The 19,753-nt window shown below is 37.8% G+C and overlaps 1 protein-coding gene across 10 annotated transcripts in view; it reads right to left on the reverse strand.

The window, feature by feature from the left end:
• Window positions 1-19,753, reverse strand: part of VWA3A (von Willebrand factor A domain containing 3A) — a 30,920-nt gene that overhangs the window by 6,257 nt on the left and 4,910 nt on the right. For 4 of the 10 annotated variants that reach the window (XR_011681809.1, XM_071444089.1, XM_071444088.1 and 1 more), the window contains exons 8-33: window positions 19,630-19,736; window positions 19,236-19,361; window positions 17,864-17,972; window positions 17,404-17,469; window positions 16,816-16,941; window positions 15,934-16,072; window positions 15,741-15,844; window positions 15,423-15,503; window positions 14,308-14,402; window positions 13,272-13,391; window positions 12,345-12,419; window positions 11,544-11,688; window positions 10,369-10,567; window positions 9,862-9,932; window positions 8,735-8,875; window positions 7,247-7,346; window positions 6,148-6,258; window positions 5,695-5,792; window positions 5,394-5,546; window positions 4,784-4,892; window positions 3,971-4,115; window positions 3,347-3,491; window positions 2,145-2,296; window positions 1,757-1,883; window positions 1,082-1,179; window positions 661-725 (exon numbers count right to left, since the gene is read on the reverse strand). Coding sequence is in view for 7 of the 10 variants with exons in the window: in XM_071444089.1 (XP_071300190.1) it covers window positions 661-725; window positions 1,082-1,179; window positions 1,757-1,883; window positions 2,145-2,296; window positions 3,347-3,491; window positions 3,971-4,115; window positions 4,784-4,892; window positions 5,394-5,546; window positions 5,695-5,792; window positions 6,148-6,258; window positions 7,247-7,346; window positions 8,735-8,875; window positions 9,862-9,932; window positions 10,369-10,567; window positions 11,544-11,688; window positions 12,345-12,419; window positions 13,272-13,391; window positions 14,308-14,402; window positions 15,423-15,503; window positions 15,741-15,844; window positions 15,934-16,072; window positions 16,816-16,941; window positions 17,404-17,469; window positions 17,864-17,972; window positions 19,236-19,361; window positions 19,630-19,736 (3,007 nt within the window). In the remaining 3 variants the exon portion in view is untranslated. Of the gene's footprint in view, window positions 1-199; window positions 726-1,081; window positions 1,180-1,756; window positions 1,884-2,144; window positions 2,297-3,346; window positions 3,492-3,970; window positions 4,135-4,783; window positions 4,893-5,393; window positions 5,547-5,694; window positions 5,793-6,147; window positions 6,259-7,246; window positions 7,347-8,734; window positions 8,876-9,861; window positions 9,933-10,368; window positions 10,568-11,543; window positions 11,689-12,344; window positions 12,420-13,271; window positions 13,392-14,307; window positions 14,403-15,422; window positions 15,504-15,740; window positions 15,845-15,933; window positions 16,073-16,815; window positions 16,942-17,403; window positions 17,470-17,863; window positions 17,973-19,235; window positions 19,362-19,629; window positions 19,737-19,753 lie in introns of those variants that run through there. The other 6 variants (XM_071444087.1, XM_071444092.1, XR_011681810.1 and 3 more) reach the window with 6 other exon arrangements.

The following is a 19,753-nucleotide window of genomic DNA, read 5'->3' on the forward strand; positions in this document are numbered from 1 at the left end:
TAAAACACCCCAGTCCTGCTCTGTATCTGCCTTACCCAAGCCCTTGATGAATATCTTGGCAGGCCAACATTCCCTAGTGCAACTCTGCAGTTGTCTGTGCCCATTGTTTTCCCTCAAACAGCTCTGTGACAAATGCTTCTGTCTTGTTTAATCCTGAGAAAGTACTTCCAGCCACAATTTCTCTTTTCCTGTGGTTTTCACTTTGCCAATTGAAAGCAGCAGGTTGGCTCTGGGAGAGGTTCAGTTTGCCCAGCTCCCTCTCTAGTGACAGTCCCACGTGTGCTGAGGATGTCTCTGTGTTAGTGGGGACCTTTTCCAGTCAGGCTTGTTCATTGAGCAGATAAATCATGCAGCAATTGTTATTACAGCCACTACACCTGGCTCAGCTCTCTGATGTGCTTCACTGCTTGCTAGGCCATGAATAACTACAAATACACACCTGCCTTGCTCTTTTCACCCCCAACAGCTTTCTTTGAACTCTTCTTTGGTTATATGGGGTTTTACTGTGGACTAGCTCAGCTAAGAACTAAAATCAATACAAATGTTTCCAATTTTGAAAAAAGTCACCGCTAGAAATGAATAAATTTAATAAAATATTACCCTCCTACTGAAATACACAAACTATACATAAACTATGATGTAAATGTGGTGTCTGTTTACCTGAACACTTTTTTTGGAAGCCAGAGTTGTCTCTTTGGTTTGTGTTCCATTTTTCAAGCAATAATCTGTTTGAAAGAAAAACAAACCCCAAAGAATGACAGCAGTTTGTCACAGAGGCATAGAACACCTTGGAGTCTCTGCCTACCCCTGTCCTTGGGTGACTTTTCAGCTATAATGCATTTTAAACTTCTTTGCAGGAACTTTTGCCTACTATTCCCATTGAACTGGTGCTGTCTGGTTCTGGGTTGGCAGTTAGGAAAGGTAACAATGAAGAAACATAAATCTTCAATTTAATTGTCCTTCACTCCTTTTCTAGAAAATTCTCCAGGTCTAATTTTTTATAAAACAGACATTGGGAGTCAGATATTCTTGTCTTCATCCCATGAAATAATAAATAAAAAGATTATTTATAAATACTCACCTCCAAGATTTTGCCTGCTTTAAGAAACTTCTAGCTTTTGCTACTTCTTGAGTAAGGTTCTTTAGATCATCTCCTTCAAAGTAAGGGAAAACTGGATTCTGAAAACACAGTTAAAATGTTTTATTTGCACCTGTTTATTATCTTCTGTTTCCACACCTGAATTAACTGATCCCAAGCTCTAAATTTCCCTACTTGCAGAGAAGCTCTCGGTATCACAAGGGGAGAGCAGAGCCAGCCTAGATTGAACCTGGCTCTGTTCATGAACATTTTTCTGCTCTGGCAATGCCTGAGGTCTCAAGCTGGAGAATCAATGTGCTAAGCACTGCATAAGGATTTTACAGTTAAATGAAACACAAGATGGGAAGGATAAGAAGACAGTAAAAGCTGAAGTTAGCTTAAAAACCACATGCAGACACACAATGTATTTTGTACTTCTCTTTCAAAACCTGCATTGCACTCACTGTGCATTCCTTTCATGGGCTTGGGGACCTCACCAAGGCTGTTAGCAGAAAGGCAAAAACAGACACTAAGCTTTCTCCTTTTGGTTTTAATATGATATATCTTAGAAGTTTTGTATTATTTTTTCCTCATTGTTTTTCTTTTATAAATGAAGTTTCTCTACTGCTGAAGAACTAAGTTGCAAAGAAACAAACCAAACTGATTTATTTAACATACATCTTCATCATCCAGGCCCTCTGTCAATATTCTGTGTGCTGCTAATTGTCCATCTTCACCTCCAGAGCTGCAGTGGAAGCGCCCTCCTGTTTGGGAAGCAAGCTTCCTCAGGAATTCAACAGCCCCTCTGTCAGCACAAAGTAGAAAGCTACTTATGAAAATTGTTTTCTGAAAGCAACAGCAAAAGAATTTCTAAGAACTCCTCAAAAATATGACACCAAAACAAATAGACTGGAGGACATAATTATAAATTCCTGTATGAAATGCAGGCCATGGGGCAGAACCTGTGTCAGAACAATCTTCCCCATTACTATCTTGGTAGCACAGACAATAAATAAAGCAGTCATTTTAAGAGATTTTTGTTTTGTTCTTGCAAAGTATCATATACCTGTCTGCACAGCTAAAACAAATGGTGTGGATTTTAATATCTTGTTTCTTTATCAATCTTTCAATTTCTTTCAAAATCAGACTGCAACTGGTGTCTGGTTTTCCATCAGTCAATAGATACAGTGCCTCTACACCTTGGAAACTGAGAGCCTTCTGAAAAGGAGAAAATAAGCTTAAATAATTGGTACATTTATATGAAATGTTATACTTCAGAACAAAACCACCATTCCAGTAATTTAGATAATTTATATTTGCCAATATATTTATATTTGATCATTAATCAACTTAGTTTTGTCTTTTCGTTTTTGCTTGTTCAGGAAGGAGATCAAGGATATAAATTTGAAAATTTAAGTAGATAATTTGTTGCATAAGACAACGTTTTTATAAGCAGGGCATTGCCAAAAATTGACTCATTGAAATAAGAAAGTTAACTGATTTTGGACAACTAAAGACAGAAGATGTTTATATCATATTTTATGGGAGTTAAAGTTGTTTAATGTCTGCAAATCAGGCCCACTAGGACTTAAATGATTATTATGAAAATTTGCTACAGTAACTGACTCAGTGAACATCTCTGTAATATACACATCTTGCAGCTCTACTGGACTTCATTCATGATGAATGCCATAACATTTATTTAGAGATTGTGCAAGGCTGTCTGGAAGAAGAATCGTTCATTAAAGGCAACATTTCTTTTTTGATTCCATTTTAAAATCTCAAAAAATTACAAGTTCAGTTTTAAGTTATTATTACTAGTTGATTTCTACACTGAGAATTTTTATAGGAGAAAAATTTCTTCACCTGTTACTGAAGTTCAAGAATTGTACTCAAAACCCATGAGATTCCAACAAGTATTGCTTATTTAAAACCCTCTTTGGGTCAGAACAACATAGCACAGCCACAGTTGTACATAAACATCAGTTTGAGCAACTGGCTATTTCCCTTCTCCAGTATTCTTTGAACATAAATATTAAAAATACTATTGATATTTGACTTCTTTTTAAAACTTAGTATGAGCAATTACTTTGAGTATCTATCAGGCCTTGGGCCAGAGCCAGTGACTTGATTTCTAAACTGTTCAGTGATTTGCATCTAAAGCTGTTGCACACTTTGACATCACCATTTCCCCAGGATGTCAGCAGTGAGGTGGAAGTGTTTCACCCCCACAGGCAGGCTGTGCTCCCCAGGCTGTGCCACACCAACCTGTAAAGCTGCAAGGATGCAGGAGCTCCCATGAGCATGGCATGAGGAAGCCCACTGCACAGCATCATGGCAGCTTTCATCAGTTGCCTCTACAAGATGCTCTCTCCAACTCTCTGTATTTTCTGCAAATCTCAGCAGGTTAAACCTGAGGAGAAAGGTGACCCACAACGTTTAACCCTAACCAATGCAATGAGTCACTTTGGATAAGACAGTTTTGAAATAAGTAAATACATTAAATTAAAGAAATAAACAAACAAGCCCAAACCCAAGAGTAAAAAAACATGAAACCCAACTAAACCCCCTAACAAAGAGCCTAGTGTTGGTCTTCAGCCTTGCAAAAGTCAAAAAGCATATCTTACTTTGCATGACCAGCAAATCTATGGGAATGCTGAGCCTAAAAGGGTGAACAGCATCAGCCTACAGCAGAGGCTCAGATCTTAGAGAGTTTACAACTTAAAACTGGCAAAAGCAACAGAAAAAGCAGTTCTTGTCACATGCACATGATACTCTAACATACCATAATTACATGAATTGTGTTTCAGTGCTGTATCACTGTAATTATTAAGCAATCTGATTACATAATAATGAGTGCAGATTTCAGTCTTTATCAGTAATTCACCATACCTGACTTCATTTTTTCTCAGCTGTTCCCAGATAAGGGAGGTAAGTTCTTTTGTGACAGGTGGCAGATGTGGGCCCATGGAACCAGATGTATCAATCAAAACACAGACATTTGCTTCTAAAATGGTACCAAACCATCTTCGGCTTCCTGGGGCAGAACATTCAAACTAATTAAGAGTTATTACATAGGCTTGTTTTATAGAGCAGAATGTAAATCTTCAGGCTTTAGGGGTAATTCTGGGCACATTTCTACATAATTAAGTCTAATCTATGAGGTAATTACATAGTTAAAAGGTTAACAATTGAAAAGTCTTTGGCCATTTCAGAACTAGCACTATCAAGCATTAATTGCCAGCTAATTGTTTGCATTAAATAATTTGTCCTTTTGAATCCAGCAAAAAATTAAACTATTTCCCAAGAAAGATCTTTATGAGCAACAGAGAGATCAAAACAGTCTTCACCAGTAGTGATGCTGAATTTCTAAGCAGGGCACATTCTAAGCAAAACATGCAGAAAAGCTAATTTTGCCTGTATATGTTACTGTATATATTCTGTTGATAGAAAGCTTCTACTCTGTACTCACAAACACCAAAACCTAATTATTTGTCAGCAAGCAAGATGTTTATCAGCTGCACAGATGCTGAATTTTCTTGTATTCACAAAAATAAGTTTTAAACTTTCGATGAAATGCAAACCAGAGAATCTCTATTCACTTGGGAGGTTCAGAGTTACATTCAGATCCATTCTAGCAGCACCAGCAGACAAGAAGGGTTTGTAGATATTTGTGCTTTCCAGGAAGCCAGGGGCACACTGTACCTGAGAGCAGCCACTGCACCCTCTGGGTATAACGCTGCAGCACCTTCTCCAGCTGCTCTCTGTAGGTTTCCAGTTCTCTAGGCTGAAACTGCAGATGTTTCACAACCCCCTGGAAAAATTCAGTTTGTACAAGAGCAGCTTACTTCAGGAAATCTGAGCTGAGCTGCTATGTATGCAGTGCTGGCATTGGACATCAGGGAGATGTTTGTCTTTTTAGCAAATATGGTAAAAATTCTGTGACTGTTGCTTGCACTTAGCTTTCTATGCTTCTCTCCAGTCATTACACTAACTGAAACCATCAAGATCCAACATTTTCCCAGTTTCAACGAACACATGATTTTGATAAGTTTGACTTAAATTTTAAAAATTATTTTTCATACTGTATGAACAGAAGAGATGCTATACATTCTAAAGAACATGCAGTTTGGACTTCTAACATGCTCAGTGGTTTTTTGCAGTGAATAAAAGACCCTCTCTAGCTTGCTAGTGGAAGTATGACTTAGAAAGATCAGGCAAGAGTGGAGAGAAAAGTCAGGAACATCAATCAACACTCACTAAACAAATACAAAGCCTTTCAATAATGAGGTACCTGACATCTGCAAAAACCTACATTGATTTCTGCACTGGGGAAGATAGAACAGTATTTTGCTGATACTTTCTTGTGCAGAGACTCCACAGTTGTCTTCTGGTGGGTACAGCTTGGACCAAACATCAGTCTGGGCAATTCCAGGTTAAGCTTTTTAATACTGTACTTGGTCAGCCACTTGTAAGACAAACAAATAGAGCAATTGGTTGTTGGAAATATCAGAACAGTTTAAGTAATAACACATTGTACAGAATCACAGTTAACATTTACATTAATTCAGATGGATAGTTCCAAAATGGCAATTTATTAGTAAGGAGAAAAATACCTCTTTGCTTGAACAGATTTCCTCTTCCTCTGGCAATTTGACAGAGCAAACAGATTTTTTTACACACACTGCCTTGGGATACCTCTGATATATTGTACCTATTTCAGAAATGAACAAAGTACCTAAAAAATCACTTATTTTAAAAAATTGTCACCTTCAAAAAGTTCCAAACCAAATCAACTAAACCACGTTCATAGGGCTTTTCCTTGGAGCACCTTCAACCAAAAGATCCCAAGGGACTTGACAAAAGAAACACCCCCCCCCCAAACCAGGAAAAAAGTGCCACCCACCTGCATCTAAAGTAAAAATCCTTAGCACTGTTTGGAAAGTGAAACTCTCTCCCACTCACTGTTCAAGGCACCCTGGTTATCAGGGACTTGCCATCCTGCCAGTTTTATAGCAGAAGTGCTGATAAGAAAAGGGCTTCACCCATCCCATCCTGATAACACATACCCACATTTCTTCCTTCTTCAGTGTAAAATGCAGACACAGAAAGCTCTGGCTGCTTCCTGGGTTTGGTCTTTCCTTTATTCTCAGTCTGAGGCCATTCTTTTACTGTTTGTGCTACAAGTAAATAATAGATAAAACCCCCATTAATTTAGCTCAGCTGGATAAAACTCTTACATGGGCAGAACCCAACCCTGTTCTTCTCTTCATATATTCCTATTACCACAATTATAAATGCTTCATTTTCTTTGATACTGATTAAGAAAAACCATATTACAGCACTACTGCAGCAGCTTTCATAGAAATGAAACTTTTACAAATATGAAACTACCATCAGGAAGAATGTCACAGGAGTTAATTTGAAAAAAATTAGAGGTTTGGACAAACAAAATATTTATTGGAGAAACCAGTTAACTTTGTACAGAGAACCTCAGATGCAAATATGAATCTAGATTTGTAAACACTGCTACATATCAACATCAGGAGATTTGAAGGCTCAAATTTAATGTAAAGAAAAATAAACTGCAAATGTTAGTGATGATACAAAGAAAAAACTCAGGGGGAAAAAAAAAGAAATGGAGGAAAAATGAATTGGCCCTTAAAGGACCAGCAATAACTGGAATCAGTTTAAGAGCTTTCATACCAGGAGCAGTTGGGAGAGTTAGCACTTCACACAACCTGACATTGCTGTTGTACCATTCCTTCATTACTAGATCATAAATAAATGAAGTGGAACAGCATAGTAATTAAAATGGGATCTAACAGATTTAGTGGCAATGTATACATTAAACTAATAACATCATAAATGTCTGAAGTGCTGAGCCTTATGGCATTTCCTGATAAAGGTCAGGTATTCAATGCTAGGAGCTGGAAATCATTGCACAGCTGTGCAGAGTTCCTTCCTTGCACAGTGTAGAAGCAAATGAGGTAAATTACAGCTAAAACTCATCCCAAAGGAATTCCAAAACAAGGTTCCTATAAATCTGATTAAAAATTACAATTCCAGGTGTTTATAAAATCTTAATTTAAATCTCTAACTTAAATACTGTCTTTTAAGCAAAACCCAAAAGAAACTGAAGAGAAAAAGCCCCTAATCCATTCAGACCTGGTGGAATTCCTGCTTTGGCACTAGGAGGACGCCATGCCAGTGCTCTTACAGGAGTATTTCTCTCTGCACCATGGTTGTCTTTAACATCCTTAAGCACCTTTAATAACAACAACAACAAAAAAGTAAAAAGTGCTTCAGATGGATCATAACTGCATTATTCTAACCTGGAACTATGCTTCTTTATTATTTAATTCCTGCTTTACTCTGGCCTTTACAAATCCACAGAGTGCCATGACAACACATTAATTTGCAGTTTCTTGCTGGGTTAAGTAACTCTAATGGCTCTGTTTTAATTTTCTTGCCAATATCATCTGCTACCATAAACCTGAAGACTAACTCCTACAGGGAGAGGAATTTGGACCATTTTTGCCACCTGAAGGAGCAGTCTAGTGAGGTAATGGCCTTGCTTTATAGAATACAGTATTTAGTATCTTCCTCAGCATTTTAGTGACTATTGAAAATCTAGTGCTGACACCAGTAATTTCCCTTGGGTTTGGCTAATCCCTCTAGGGGTTGAGCAGCCTGCTAAACAGCACAAGCACTTGTTTAACCCTACTGTAGGATAAGACTTGCTGTGACACTGAGCCTTCAAGCAACTGCCATCTAATTTAACATACAGCTCTACTATAAATATCACAAATGTCTGTGGACAACCCCGGACACGTTTTCTACAAGTTTAATCCCCACAAAACTATGCTCTCTTAACATCTCTGAGTAATTAGTTTCTCCTGCATTTGTGAAGAGGTGTTGAGAATATGTCACTTTTGATAAAACAGCCTGGAAGACCTACAAAGCCTTTGCAACATTCCCACACCTACATTCCCATTTCCTGCATTCCCACACCTACAATGCCATTCCCATTGCAAAGATAAGAACTGAAAGTTCCAGCAGACACTGGCCCTTTATGCATATTACAGATGTGCACACCTACTCAAAACACAGTCAAAATTAACAAACACTAGCAAAATCCCAGGGGATTCAGTAGTGCAGCTCTACAGAAATAAGCACAGCAGGCTGGAAACAAATCCTGAATCCTGTTCTTGTTTTATGCTGGCTCTCTCTGAGGTCACACACATGCTACTGAGCTGCAGCTGTCTCATCTGCAAATGAGCAGACCATCATAATATTCAGTACCCTCTAGAAGGACTTGCAAAATAGATGTAAATTGGTATAGCACATTTCTGCTTTGCCTTTATTTCCATTATAATTATTTTTAAGGTCAGAGGAAGGATTAGTTAGACACCTTTTGACACTACAGTGTGGTTCCATTATAATTAATTACTTAGCATGATGCACTTTTTGTATATGGAGCATTTTGAATGCAAACAAAATCAAAGTACTATCTCAGTGCTGCTCTAATTTCTTCAAATTTTCAGCTGAGCACTTCTCTCACGAAGAGGAACATCCAATAGCTGGGTAGGATCTTTAATTAACACACAGCATATTAAAAATGGGACCCCTTCAAACCATTCCAGGCAGACTCACAGCTGTGGGTTTAGGAGATGGCACCTTCTGTGGGTTTTTTTTCCCATTCCTCATAAGCACATTTGAGTCTCCTTCTGCTGTGAGGGGTTTCACAGATTGATTTCCTGAGCGCTGCTTTAAGGACTCCACCAGGAATGCACACTGAAATGGAAATCCACATTGCTTAGTAATTCAGATACATAGAATTTAAGGAAATGACATTTCAAAGACAGGTATTTTGTATTTACTACTATAATAATAAATAATATTCCTATCTGACAATTCTTAATACCTCTAACTGAACAGAAACCCCTTTGTGCTGTGCTTGCTCAAACACACTGTGTGGAAACCCTTCCTGCTCTGGGCAAACAGACTAAACCAAAAGGCAGCAGTGTACACAAACCAAACTGGAACAAAGTGGAAGATGGTGAACCAAATAAATGCAACTGTAACATGATAACAAAGTATTTTTAGGTGTCATTGAATAGCCAGCAGCTCTTCTTTTAAAAAAATCCAGCTTTTGTGACTCAGACTTGCATCCAACAGGGTTCTCAGCCCTCTGGGCAAGGTTCTTACTGCAGATCTCTTTCTACTCACACTTTTATAAGAAGAAGGCACCACACTGCCAGGCTGGCTATACTGCTGCAGTTATTCTGTTGGGTATCTTTGGAAAAAAGTCATGAACATGGAGTATGGTGAGATGCAGTCTAGTTCTGCACCCTCAGTACACCTGAGAAAACAACTGGTTTAGAATTGACAAAGCCATTGTGCTAAGGACAAGCCCTTCCTACAGTGGGACTTACAAGAATGTAGTGTTATTTATTTGCATATAACATTTATAACTTTATTATAATGAAGAATTAATTTATTTGAAAAGAATTCATCACAGGATTGGCAACACAAAGGAGAATCACTTGAACTGTAAACTTGTATTTGGTATGGAATCCTGGCTACTCCAACACCAGTCACTGCAGTGCTATGGTGAAACTGCTCTCTAGTCCATAGTTTATGGTCACTATTCTCACACTCTAGAACATTCCTGCTCATCATAAGGGTTTTGTCCAATCTCCTAAATTATCAGCTGAACAAACACTGTTGATTTTTTTAAGGAAGAAATATGTAATTAAAAAGTTCTATGTAATTCATACCTTTTGGGAGTAGTTCTTTGCCTTTTCCATTTCAGATATAATACTGGTAATATCATCACTTTCAAAAATACCTGATAATCAAATAGATGCTAATTATCATGGGTTTCTTAAAGTGTACAAAGTAAATATTTTTAAAAATGTACAACAATTTACACCACATGCCAAATACCAATGCAGAGAATCAAAAAACCTTTGTTTCCTGCAAGCCTGATCATCTGGACTTATCATATTAATAACCATATTTTAAAGCATCCTTAAAAAGGTGAACAGAAAATGGCGAATTCAAACAGAAAAAAAAAAACCCAAACAAATTCCTTCATTAAGGCTGCATTATAATATTCTGCAAAGTGGTTGAAAGTCTCAATAAAACTATAACCTGTGTTTATATCTCAGTGCTCTCAGCATATCTTAAAAAATAAACTACTTGATTTGGGGGTTAAAAAAGCATTAACGAATATTATTTCATTAATGAAAAAGAAGCATGTGCTGACTTTCCTTTGCTCATACCTGCTTCTCCAAACCAGTGAAATCTCCCACTGGCTGCCTGTACCATTTCTTTAAAAGCACTGGCAGTTTCCCTGGGGGTGGCATAGCGGGCTGGAATAACCCCACTGGAGCCAGTGGCCTCTGTGACACTGAACAGACAGACATGGAGCTGGAAATCCAACCCTCCACAAGCCTCAGCCACATAAGCACTGATTGTGTGCTGCAAGACAGAGAGAAAGAAACATCAGGGGGGAGCCTCTGCCTCAGACAAGCTCCATCTACTCCACTGGTTCCTGAGTGATGTACAGGGGCTCCCAGCTGGAGCAGCCCAGAACAGGAACGTGCCCTGAGTAGTGCAGTGCAGTCACAGCAATTGTCACTATTGCTGCTTGCAGGGACAACAGCTCTGCTGTAGGCAAGGGGTGAGCTGGGGTGCACTTGGGAACCAAAGACTGAGATTGTGGACATCAGTGTAGCTGGGCACTGCAGCAAAGCAGGGATGAAACTGTCCATTTGTCCCTCCTTTTTCTTGGCAACCATATGGCTTTAATGATTTCTTAGGTCTGCCCAGAATCTCCAGAGGTTTGGTAACAAAAGGAGGAGACACCTTACTGCAAACATGTAGAAACTTGAGGCTGTGCACACAGCTTAATGGCCATGGAGCACATTCACTGCAAACATGGATCCAGGCAAGGGATTACTGGGATAAAAACAGCAGCTGTCTCTACAGAGTGTGCTATGGAGCTCCACTGGAAAATTATTTTTGAATAATTTTGTATTATTTGCATTGTATAGTATTTTTGAATAATTCTGTACATGAATTGTACAGAAATGGTAAATTACAAAAAATCAGATTGCTCCAATTTAGAAATCTGAAGCAAAATGATGCCCAGAGCTCGAATGGGAAAGGAAACCTAAAAGCATGTCTTGAATTTTCTATAAATAATTAATAATTGCTTCCTCCAACACATGACTAACAATTGCCTAACTAATATGACTAACATTGACTAACTAATAGAAATGGAAGTTTTGGGACCCTGACAGTTGTGCTGCCTTAGGTATGTAAAGGAGGAATATTCTGCCAATGAACTGGGATTGGCTATAAGGGCAAAAAGGCATGGAGAAAAAAGAGAAAAATAAAGTTGATATTAGTTTTGATAGGAACTTAGAGAAAAGTTGCCTATGATGACACTCACTGTTTCCTGATCAGGTATTCCAGTAGTCAGCAGGTAGAGTCCCTGTGATTTGTGTTTATCTTTGTCTTTGAAGTCAACTTCCACAGCTCTTCTGAGTGCACTCATGACATTTCTACTGCCCTTGCACTCCAAGCTCAACACCCACCTAAACCAAGATGTTTACAGTTCAAAGAATGAAGACAAAAGCTCTTGTTTCTGCTCAAAGCAATGAAGAGAAGTGTCTTAAATTACATTGCCCTGGAGTCTAAAATTTTTGAAAATGACAGAGAGCAAAAGCAGATAATGTAACAAATTATTTGTCCTGGTTGCCAGCATGGAAAACTAGTTTTTAAAGTAAGATACAAAGCATAAAGAGGAAAGAATTCTCTCCTAATTTTACATGGAAAAATATTAATGTAGTAGAACTTAGAGAAACAGAAATGAAACCAGAGGTATAATGAGAACACAGGAGATGTGACTCCACAAACAGAAACCTGGGATTGTTTTCCTAAGCCTGTGGGGAAAACCCCATTGTTTATCTCTCACATCCCAACTGAACTTGAAGCAGTTTTCAATTCTTCATGTAACCTCTTCATTCCTTATACAGACACTTCTGTATCTGTGTACACATATATTATATATACATATGAAACAAAGTCACCCCAAGCTTATTAACTTTTACAATGCTATTTTCACTTGAAACCACTATAACAATCACTGTAGCAGCCTATTCTTGGAACATGATAAACTTATACAATTTTTTAGTTGTTTGCAATTTTTCTCTGTGAAATTCACATACATGGGATAATTATGTGATCCTACCTCCAAGCCTTTTCTAAGTTTTCTGGTTGGGAAGGACACAGTTCCTGCTGCCAAGGCACAATGTCACTCCCAAATCTTTCACAGAAAGATAAGAGCAATTAATTTTTATATTATAGTTTAGAACAAAGAAAAAGATAAAATAAATTCACAGACGAAGAAAAATCTCATTTAGGGTATTACAGATATAAAACTGCCTGATGCCAACTATTTTCTATTTCAGACCATTCAATTATCCACATTTATCCATCACCCCAGGTTTATTTGATTTTCTTTCCTGAATAGGATCCTGCATGAGCTGGAAAAGCTCAGAGGAAGGACTGTGCAAGAGGAACTCCAACCCTCAGCTGCTGCCTGCACCTCTCCTGTGGGATAAGGGCTCTGTTCTCACACCATGTCCTATTGGAATATGATGGAACTGGGACAGCTGAACAGGATATTGCACACACTGCAACATTGTCAGGAACTCCATGAGCTGCTGGCTCTTACTTTTACCTGCCCAGCAGTTGTGCCTTCTGCCTGCCAGTGCTGAGTTCAGAATTTTACCACTGTAATATATTAAACAGTATTGGAGTTACTGTAAAATTTAAAGGGTGCTCTCAGTTATGGTACCTGAGACATCAAAGTCCTCTTCTGGTGTCTTTCTGACAGGTGAATTAATACTGTTATGAACAATATAGCAGGATGAGTATTTGTTACAGGTATGATGCTATCAGTTCCAGTGACCCTCAGCCAAAAAAGTGATTTTTAATTACTAATCTGGTCTCCACACATCTGATTCATGCACTTGCCCAATAAGTGCTAGTCTTGCAAACACTTCACTAAAAACATAAAATACTGAAATATGCCTATTAGTAACTAATCTCTCAGCATACTTCTTTCATTGCAATGCATTACAGTTGTTTTAAAAGACTCCTAAAAATGACTTACGCTATAATATTGAAGCAATCCTTATTTGACATTTGTTCCTCAAGTAAAAGTCGCAAACAATGTTGGATATGAGAGATGTAGGTGGAGTTTGTCACTGATACATCAACAAGTACAACCACCCTGTAGAAGAAAAATGCTATTCATTATAAAAAAGAAAAAAGTCTTATTTAATTATGTATTCTTATCTTTAGTGCACTGTAACTTGTCAGGGAAAGTATCTTCTACCTATGTATCAAAATGTATAAAGACTGAATTGGTATTTTTAAAAAAATCTGCAAACAAAAAAATGTCACATTAGGTGACATTTAAAAAATAAAAATAGGAACAGTAATGGAAATTTCTGTCTTTCTTAAACTATGGAATAATCAGGGTACTTGTTAAGGAGCCATTAATGGCTCCTGAACCCCAAAATGCTTCTCCCCTTCTCTTCCTCCTGGAATGTGTGGATGTTTGCCACATGGAGAGTTATTGGATGCTTGAGTCTCCTTTCCCAGCCAGCATTTCAGGAGCATTAATGGAACAGTAATATGAACAGTAATATGGAATATGACTCCAAAATGGTGAAGGTTTCTCTCAGCTCATCAGTGCCAGAGTGGTTGCTCAGGTTTGGACTGACTGATGCTATGAGCACATTCCTGTTTACAGGGAAGGGTTAATGAGGAGCTGCTCAGCATGGCCAGGTTTAAGTCTTGCTTGCAGAGACAATGCAAGATGGTCACAGTTAAGGGACACAGGATAATTTGGGAGCAGTAGTTTTGGAAAGACCCACAGGTGTGATGGACAGTCAGTGAGTTCCCAGCACAACAGAGTGGCCAGATGGGCTAATTCAGTCCTTAATTAATGAGTAAGAAAATCTCTAGTGACAGGGGCCTCAGCTACCCTCCTTCTGTCTGAAACTCCATATTCAAGGCTTGCAAACGGGAAAAAGAGCAAATGTGCAACTGAGGTTGGGTAAGGCCTCAGACAAGATGTAAATAAACACCTTCCTCAAACACATTAAGACTCACAAAAAAACCTCCAAAATCAAATACAATACCTTCTTTCACAAACACTTCCCCATATTCTTCTGCTAGCAATAGATAGCCAGTCAATTCGTTTCTCATAGATTTTTACCATTTTAGCAAGGACCCTCTATGCATGAATAAAGAAAATTTATGTTAGAAATAGAAAGTTCAAGTCTTTTATTGCCAAATGCTTAGGAGAGAAATAACATAACAGCATAGTAATGAAAAAAAAAATAAAATTCATTCATTTAGATAGCAACATTTCATTCTAAGTACAGATAAGAGAACACAGTCCATGAAAAAAACATACAGTGATAAAAAAGCAACAAAGAATTTAAAGGTCTCTATCTCCACTTCACTCTTCCTCTTGCCACCATATTCCAAAACAGTGTTCAGGCATACCAAGAAAAGAAAAAAGGAGCTCTAAAAATACAGTTTTTGCAAGCTTACCCCTTCTTCAATAGCATTTTTAGGCAGTGTTCATAGCAAAACACATCATTTAACATAAACACAATATTCTCAAACACATGTAATTCTTTAACAGTATCAATTTGATATTAAGGTAATTTGTTCAACATGACCTTTCCAAGTCTATGTAGGTGTAACATGAGGGCATATCAAGCTAGAAAAGGGCACTGAACTCACAAACAGAACTATAATTTAGCATGCACAAAACACAAGCATCTCCCAGTGAGCAAGAAGCCACAGAAGCTGCTTTTCATTTCAGCCACTTCACACCCTCCTTTTGGACTGGCTGTAGAGTTCCACAGACTTCACATCACTCCCACTTTAATGGATTATTTGCCCTGCCTGGAAACATTCCCACAGCCCTTTGTCAGGACTGCCAGTGAAGTGGGAAAGAAAAAGGACTAAGAAAAAGACCAATATATAGCAAACCCTGGTAGCAAACATGCCCAGACAGCTTCTCTTTCATTAAACTTGCCCCACTCTCTGATGATCTGCATTCTGATCTAGGAGGAAATCCTCAGCAATCCCCCCTGCCTGTCAGAGATCCAGTGGCTGCAGACTTACATGGGCAGCTGTCTGCACACAAATCCCTGCAGTACTTAGCTAACAAGACAATTAATGAGGAATAATTAGATGGCAGTCTAGCCCTGACAAGGCCACATCATGTTAGACAACTCACCTGATAGTTGTACAATACTGGCAGGTCAACATGGATATTTTTGACAGTTCCATCATACCACTCAAACTGCATCATCACTTTCTAGAAGGACAGGTAGAGTTAACTGTTTACAGAACCCAACATAAGACAGACTAACATGGAATTTCTTCCTGGGTCATTCTTAAGAATGACATGAAGTATTTGAGTTGAATCTATGACTCAAATGTCAGCCTGTAGAATTTCAGCTAACTTATAAAGTACTGATTTAAATTAGAAAGATGTAGCAATAGAAAGAAAAAAAACCCACAAACCCAGGGAAAAAAGTTCCTCCTCACTTGCCTCATGTAGAGTTGATGATACTGTTTTTTTAAGAATAGGTACAAAATCTTCCACAGGAGAGAAAGCATTGGGAGCCAGAACTTGATAAAGGTCTAACTTTTTAGCTATAGGAAGAAAAAAATACATTAAATAAATCACACAGTCTGTCTTTTATTTATTTTTCATACCTGTTAAGCTTTTCTTTCTGTGCTACCTTTCAATCCATACGTCTTTAACCAGTCTGCTGAGCTTTTGGCCAGGATGCCTGGTGTTTGAATAACTAATGGTGCTTTGTGCTTTGCAGGCTTTGGGAAGAAGCTAGAAGCTGCTGGTTTTGCAAATGCTGTGGAAACCTAAAACAGATTTCAAGAAAAGCTCTTGCAAGTTTTAACATAATTTATTTTTACCCTCAATTCAAAATATCCAGAATGGAATCCTGGTGAACATTAATTAAAGTGCTGGGATTCCAACAAGCAAAACACTTTGAAAGTAGCTATCAATGGTCCTCCTAAAAATGGGCTTTTACTGGGGATATAGAACCTTCTAAGTCATTCCAGAGTGACTTCTGCTCCACAGGTAGTCTACACAGTCCTTAGTAACTATGAGGTTGGAAGAAAGAAAAAAAATAATATGTACAGCATAGGAAGGATGAGGGGAAATATAATTAGAAATTTTATTCACAAAAAAATTCCTCCCAGGCTTGTATAACAGTGCTACCAAGACAAGACCTTGTAAGTTTGCAATGGATTCAAATGTCCAACTAAATCACACAGGAGTAAATATCATTTCACCAATTGAAATGAGTGTTGGAACTTCATTTATATGGCTCTGCATAGAGTTAGGCTAATGCTCCTGAGATCCCCATTCCAATCACAGGACAATGCTCTTTTCATGCATTGTGGAGAATACTGAGCAAAATGTCTCCTTTACTGATTTTGTTCTTAATTTGCTCTTAACAATAAATTTTCAATAGAGAATACTCAAAGTTCACATATCAAAATACCTGATCAATCATACAATTTTTTTCATATTGTGGACAGTTAAAATTTCTAACCCTAATTATTCAAAGTACATGTGAAAATAAAAATATACATACATCTGCTCTTTTACTACCAAGCAAGCCACCAACTCTTCTTTGAAAACTCTGTTTGATCCTCTTGAGTAGGTCCTTAGCCTTCTGGGTTTCCTGAAGTAGCAGATGAAAATCACTGCTATCAAAATTCTGCAATTATCAAAACAAATGGGGAAAAATAAGTTAACTGTTGTTCAAACAGCAGCTGAAAGCAGCTTTCTTACTTTACTGTGCAAACATCAATACAAGACTGCCTGGCATGGCAAAATTGAGTGCGAATGTATCTAATGCTCTGCATATAAATTAGTAATAATTTATAAACAAGATATTACTTTATTGCTTTGAATCACTCTACAGTAAGCCACTGCTTTTAGCAGCCATAAGTCAGCAAACAAAACCTGCAGAATTTATTGCACTTTTAGGGAATGTTTTCAGTTGCAGAAAGAACTAACCACAGGTTTATTGAGCACATCCTCAGCATTTCTATGACAGAAACTTTCAGCACCAATTCTTACTATCAATTTCTACTCAGGTGATAATTATTTTACCTTCTCAAAGTGAAGAATCATCAGCAAGAAATAAAAATGCTTTGCCTCTGTCCCTGTCACCTACCTCTCCCTGGGAAGAGTAGCAATGATAACGGCCTCTTACAGCTTCTGCAAGGTTCTTCAGAAGTGCCTACATATAAAAATAGGAAGGGAAACAGTTACTTTGACTTGGTATCAAAAGATAGTAAAGTCAAAGATAATGTGGCTTGTTGTTATTTAGTTCTCAGTAGAGACAGAAAAAGAATATTTGAGATACATGTAGTGAGAAAGCCAAAATTATTATGTTTCCATCATTTGCTTACCAGTCTTATTTTAATATGGCTGAAAAACTAACTGAGTAAAGCAAGTTACAAGATGATGCTCCAAACCATTTTTTTTCATGTGTCCAAATATGCTCTGAAGAGAAAAGGACACTAATTCAAGAACTCTAGCTTACCTTCCCCACAAGTTTATGGGAGAAGGCATTACAACTGAATAGGAAAACAATGCACTTCAGGGAGTTAAGTATTACCACAATGACTTACAAGGGAAGCAGGGTTGCTGCAATCATATGTAACAGTGTGAATCTGCACTTTTCTCCCCAGTGTACACTGCTGTGCATAATCACATAATATTTCAAAAGACTGATCAGGGCTGATTAAAAAAGAAAAGAAAAATATATTAACAATGGCAGTAATCAAATGGGAAAAAAAAAGGCCATACTGAAGAAGATATAGAAAAGAAAACTGGGAAAGAAATAATAAACCATGGGAATTATTTAGGTATTTAGCATTATCATGCTTTTGGAGGGATTTTCCCTCCCTCTTTCAACCATTACTGAGATGTCACTACTGGAGCTTGGTTCTGTCCTGAAAATCTGGATGATAACAAACCCACTAGGATTCTATTCCCATTCAGAACAGCTTGTGAATGAAATGTTCTCAAGTATTCCCTGCTAGCCCTGAAAGCTAAAGATCAGGAGTTGTGGCTTTGGCCACTGTGACAGAAAACCTTTCAGCTCTGGTATGCAAGGATATCCTGTTCCAAAGGCACCCAAGAAAGTAAAACTTTGTTTTATGTTTAGAACTTAGTGTCCCACACAGCTATCACTTCCTGAGCTCTGATGGTTAGTAAAAACTTTTCCTTGCAGCTACACTTCTGCCAGGGACAGAAATTAAGGGATTTTTCACCCAGTATCAACTTCTGGTTTCTGTTCAGAGCAGATCTAAGCAAAACTTGGAACCTTGTAATCAACAGTGTGTGTTCAGTAAGTCATCTGAAATTTAAGTTCAATTACCCAAAGTATCAATCTTGCCAAGCTTACACCATCCCTTTTTGCACATTTAAAATAAAATACAATTAGTAAACTAGGAGAAAGGTAACACTCCTAGAATCCTTATTGTAGTCTTTTCCTTGTAAGCCCAACTCCAATATTGGAATTTTCAAATTATGACAGCAGAATTGCAGAATTTAAGTCCATAATTTATATGATCCCACCTGGTTTCATTTATTTAATCAGACATTTCAAGTTCTCCATCAGCACTACTAAGATCACAGAGAGAAGAATCTTTGAATACCTAATGCTATTTTATAGCACAATCTATCTTATCCTTCCCAGAGGTGTGGACTCTCAGTGACACCTTTAATGACACTTAATTGGTGTAAAACTAGAGCTAGCAGGCTCTCAATAGATTACTGTGATTAGTGATCTGCAAAGGAAACACACAGCTTCATAACAGAAATGAAAAGATTCATAAATAGTAAAAAGGGAAGAAATAAAGGAATTCAAAGGTATAAACTAAAAATACGTAATACACGGACCTTGAATTTTCTATTTGTTTTTGTATCAAGTTCAGTTTCTTGTACCAGTCCTGTATCCAGGTTAAATGTGGTTGTTCAGACAGGAAATGAACTTACCAGTTTCCTACAATGAGAACCAAGGAATTCAGTTCTCTCATTGGAAGGACATGCCTCAAGGCTTTCAGCAAATTGCAGCCTCGACCAGGCTCCAGCTCCTGCACCCACTGTCTCACTTCATGGAGCCTGGGAGAGGGAACAGGAAAAAGAATATTTAGGTGCTAAATAAGATAGATGACAAAGATTACTGCAAACCACAGGAGCAGCTAAGATATTTTATGTGTGAAAACCATCTCGAAACCAATGATCACGTGTCAAATTCATTGCTTTTCTCCCCTCTTAAAGTCACTGCAGGCACAAGATGAAAACCACTATTACCCACATGAGATTGCTCAAATTAAATGGAGACCTTGTCTGAAACAACTTGATTTTTCAGAGCAATTAACTTACTTACACATGAACATTGATGGTTTTTGGACTCTCCCACAGTGGTGAAATTTCTGTACTGAATGAGAGGCAGTACAATTCCTTCTTATAACAAAGCTGCTCATCTATTAAGCACTAATAAATAAAAAATT

Source organism: Agelaius tricolor, unplaced genomic scaffold (assembly GCF_023055355.1).
Source record: "Agelaius tricolor isolate 1412-34295 unplaced genomic scaffold, bAgeTri1.0.p SCAF_19, whole genome shotgun sequence".
Classification (NCBI taxonomy): domain Eukaryota; kingdom Metazoa; phylum Chordata; class Aves; order Passeriformes; family Icteridae; genus Agelaius; species Agelaius tricolor.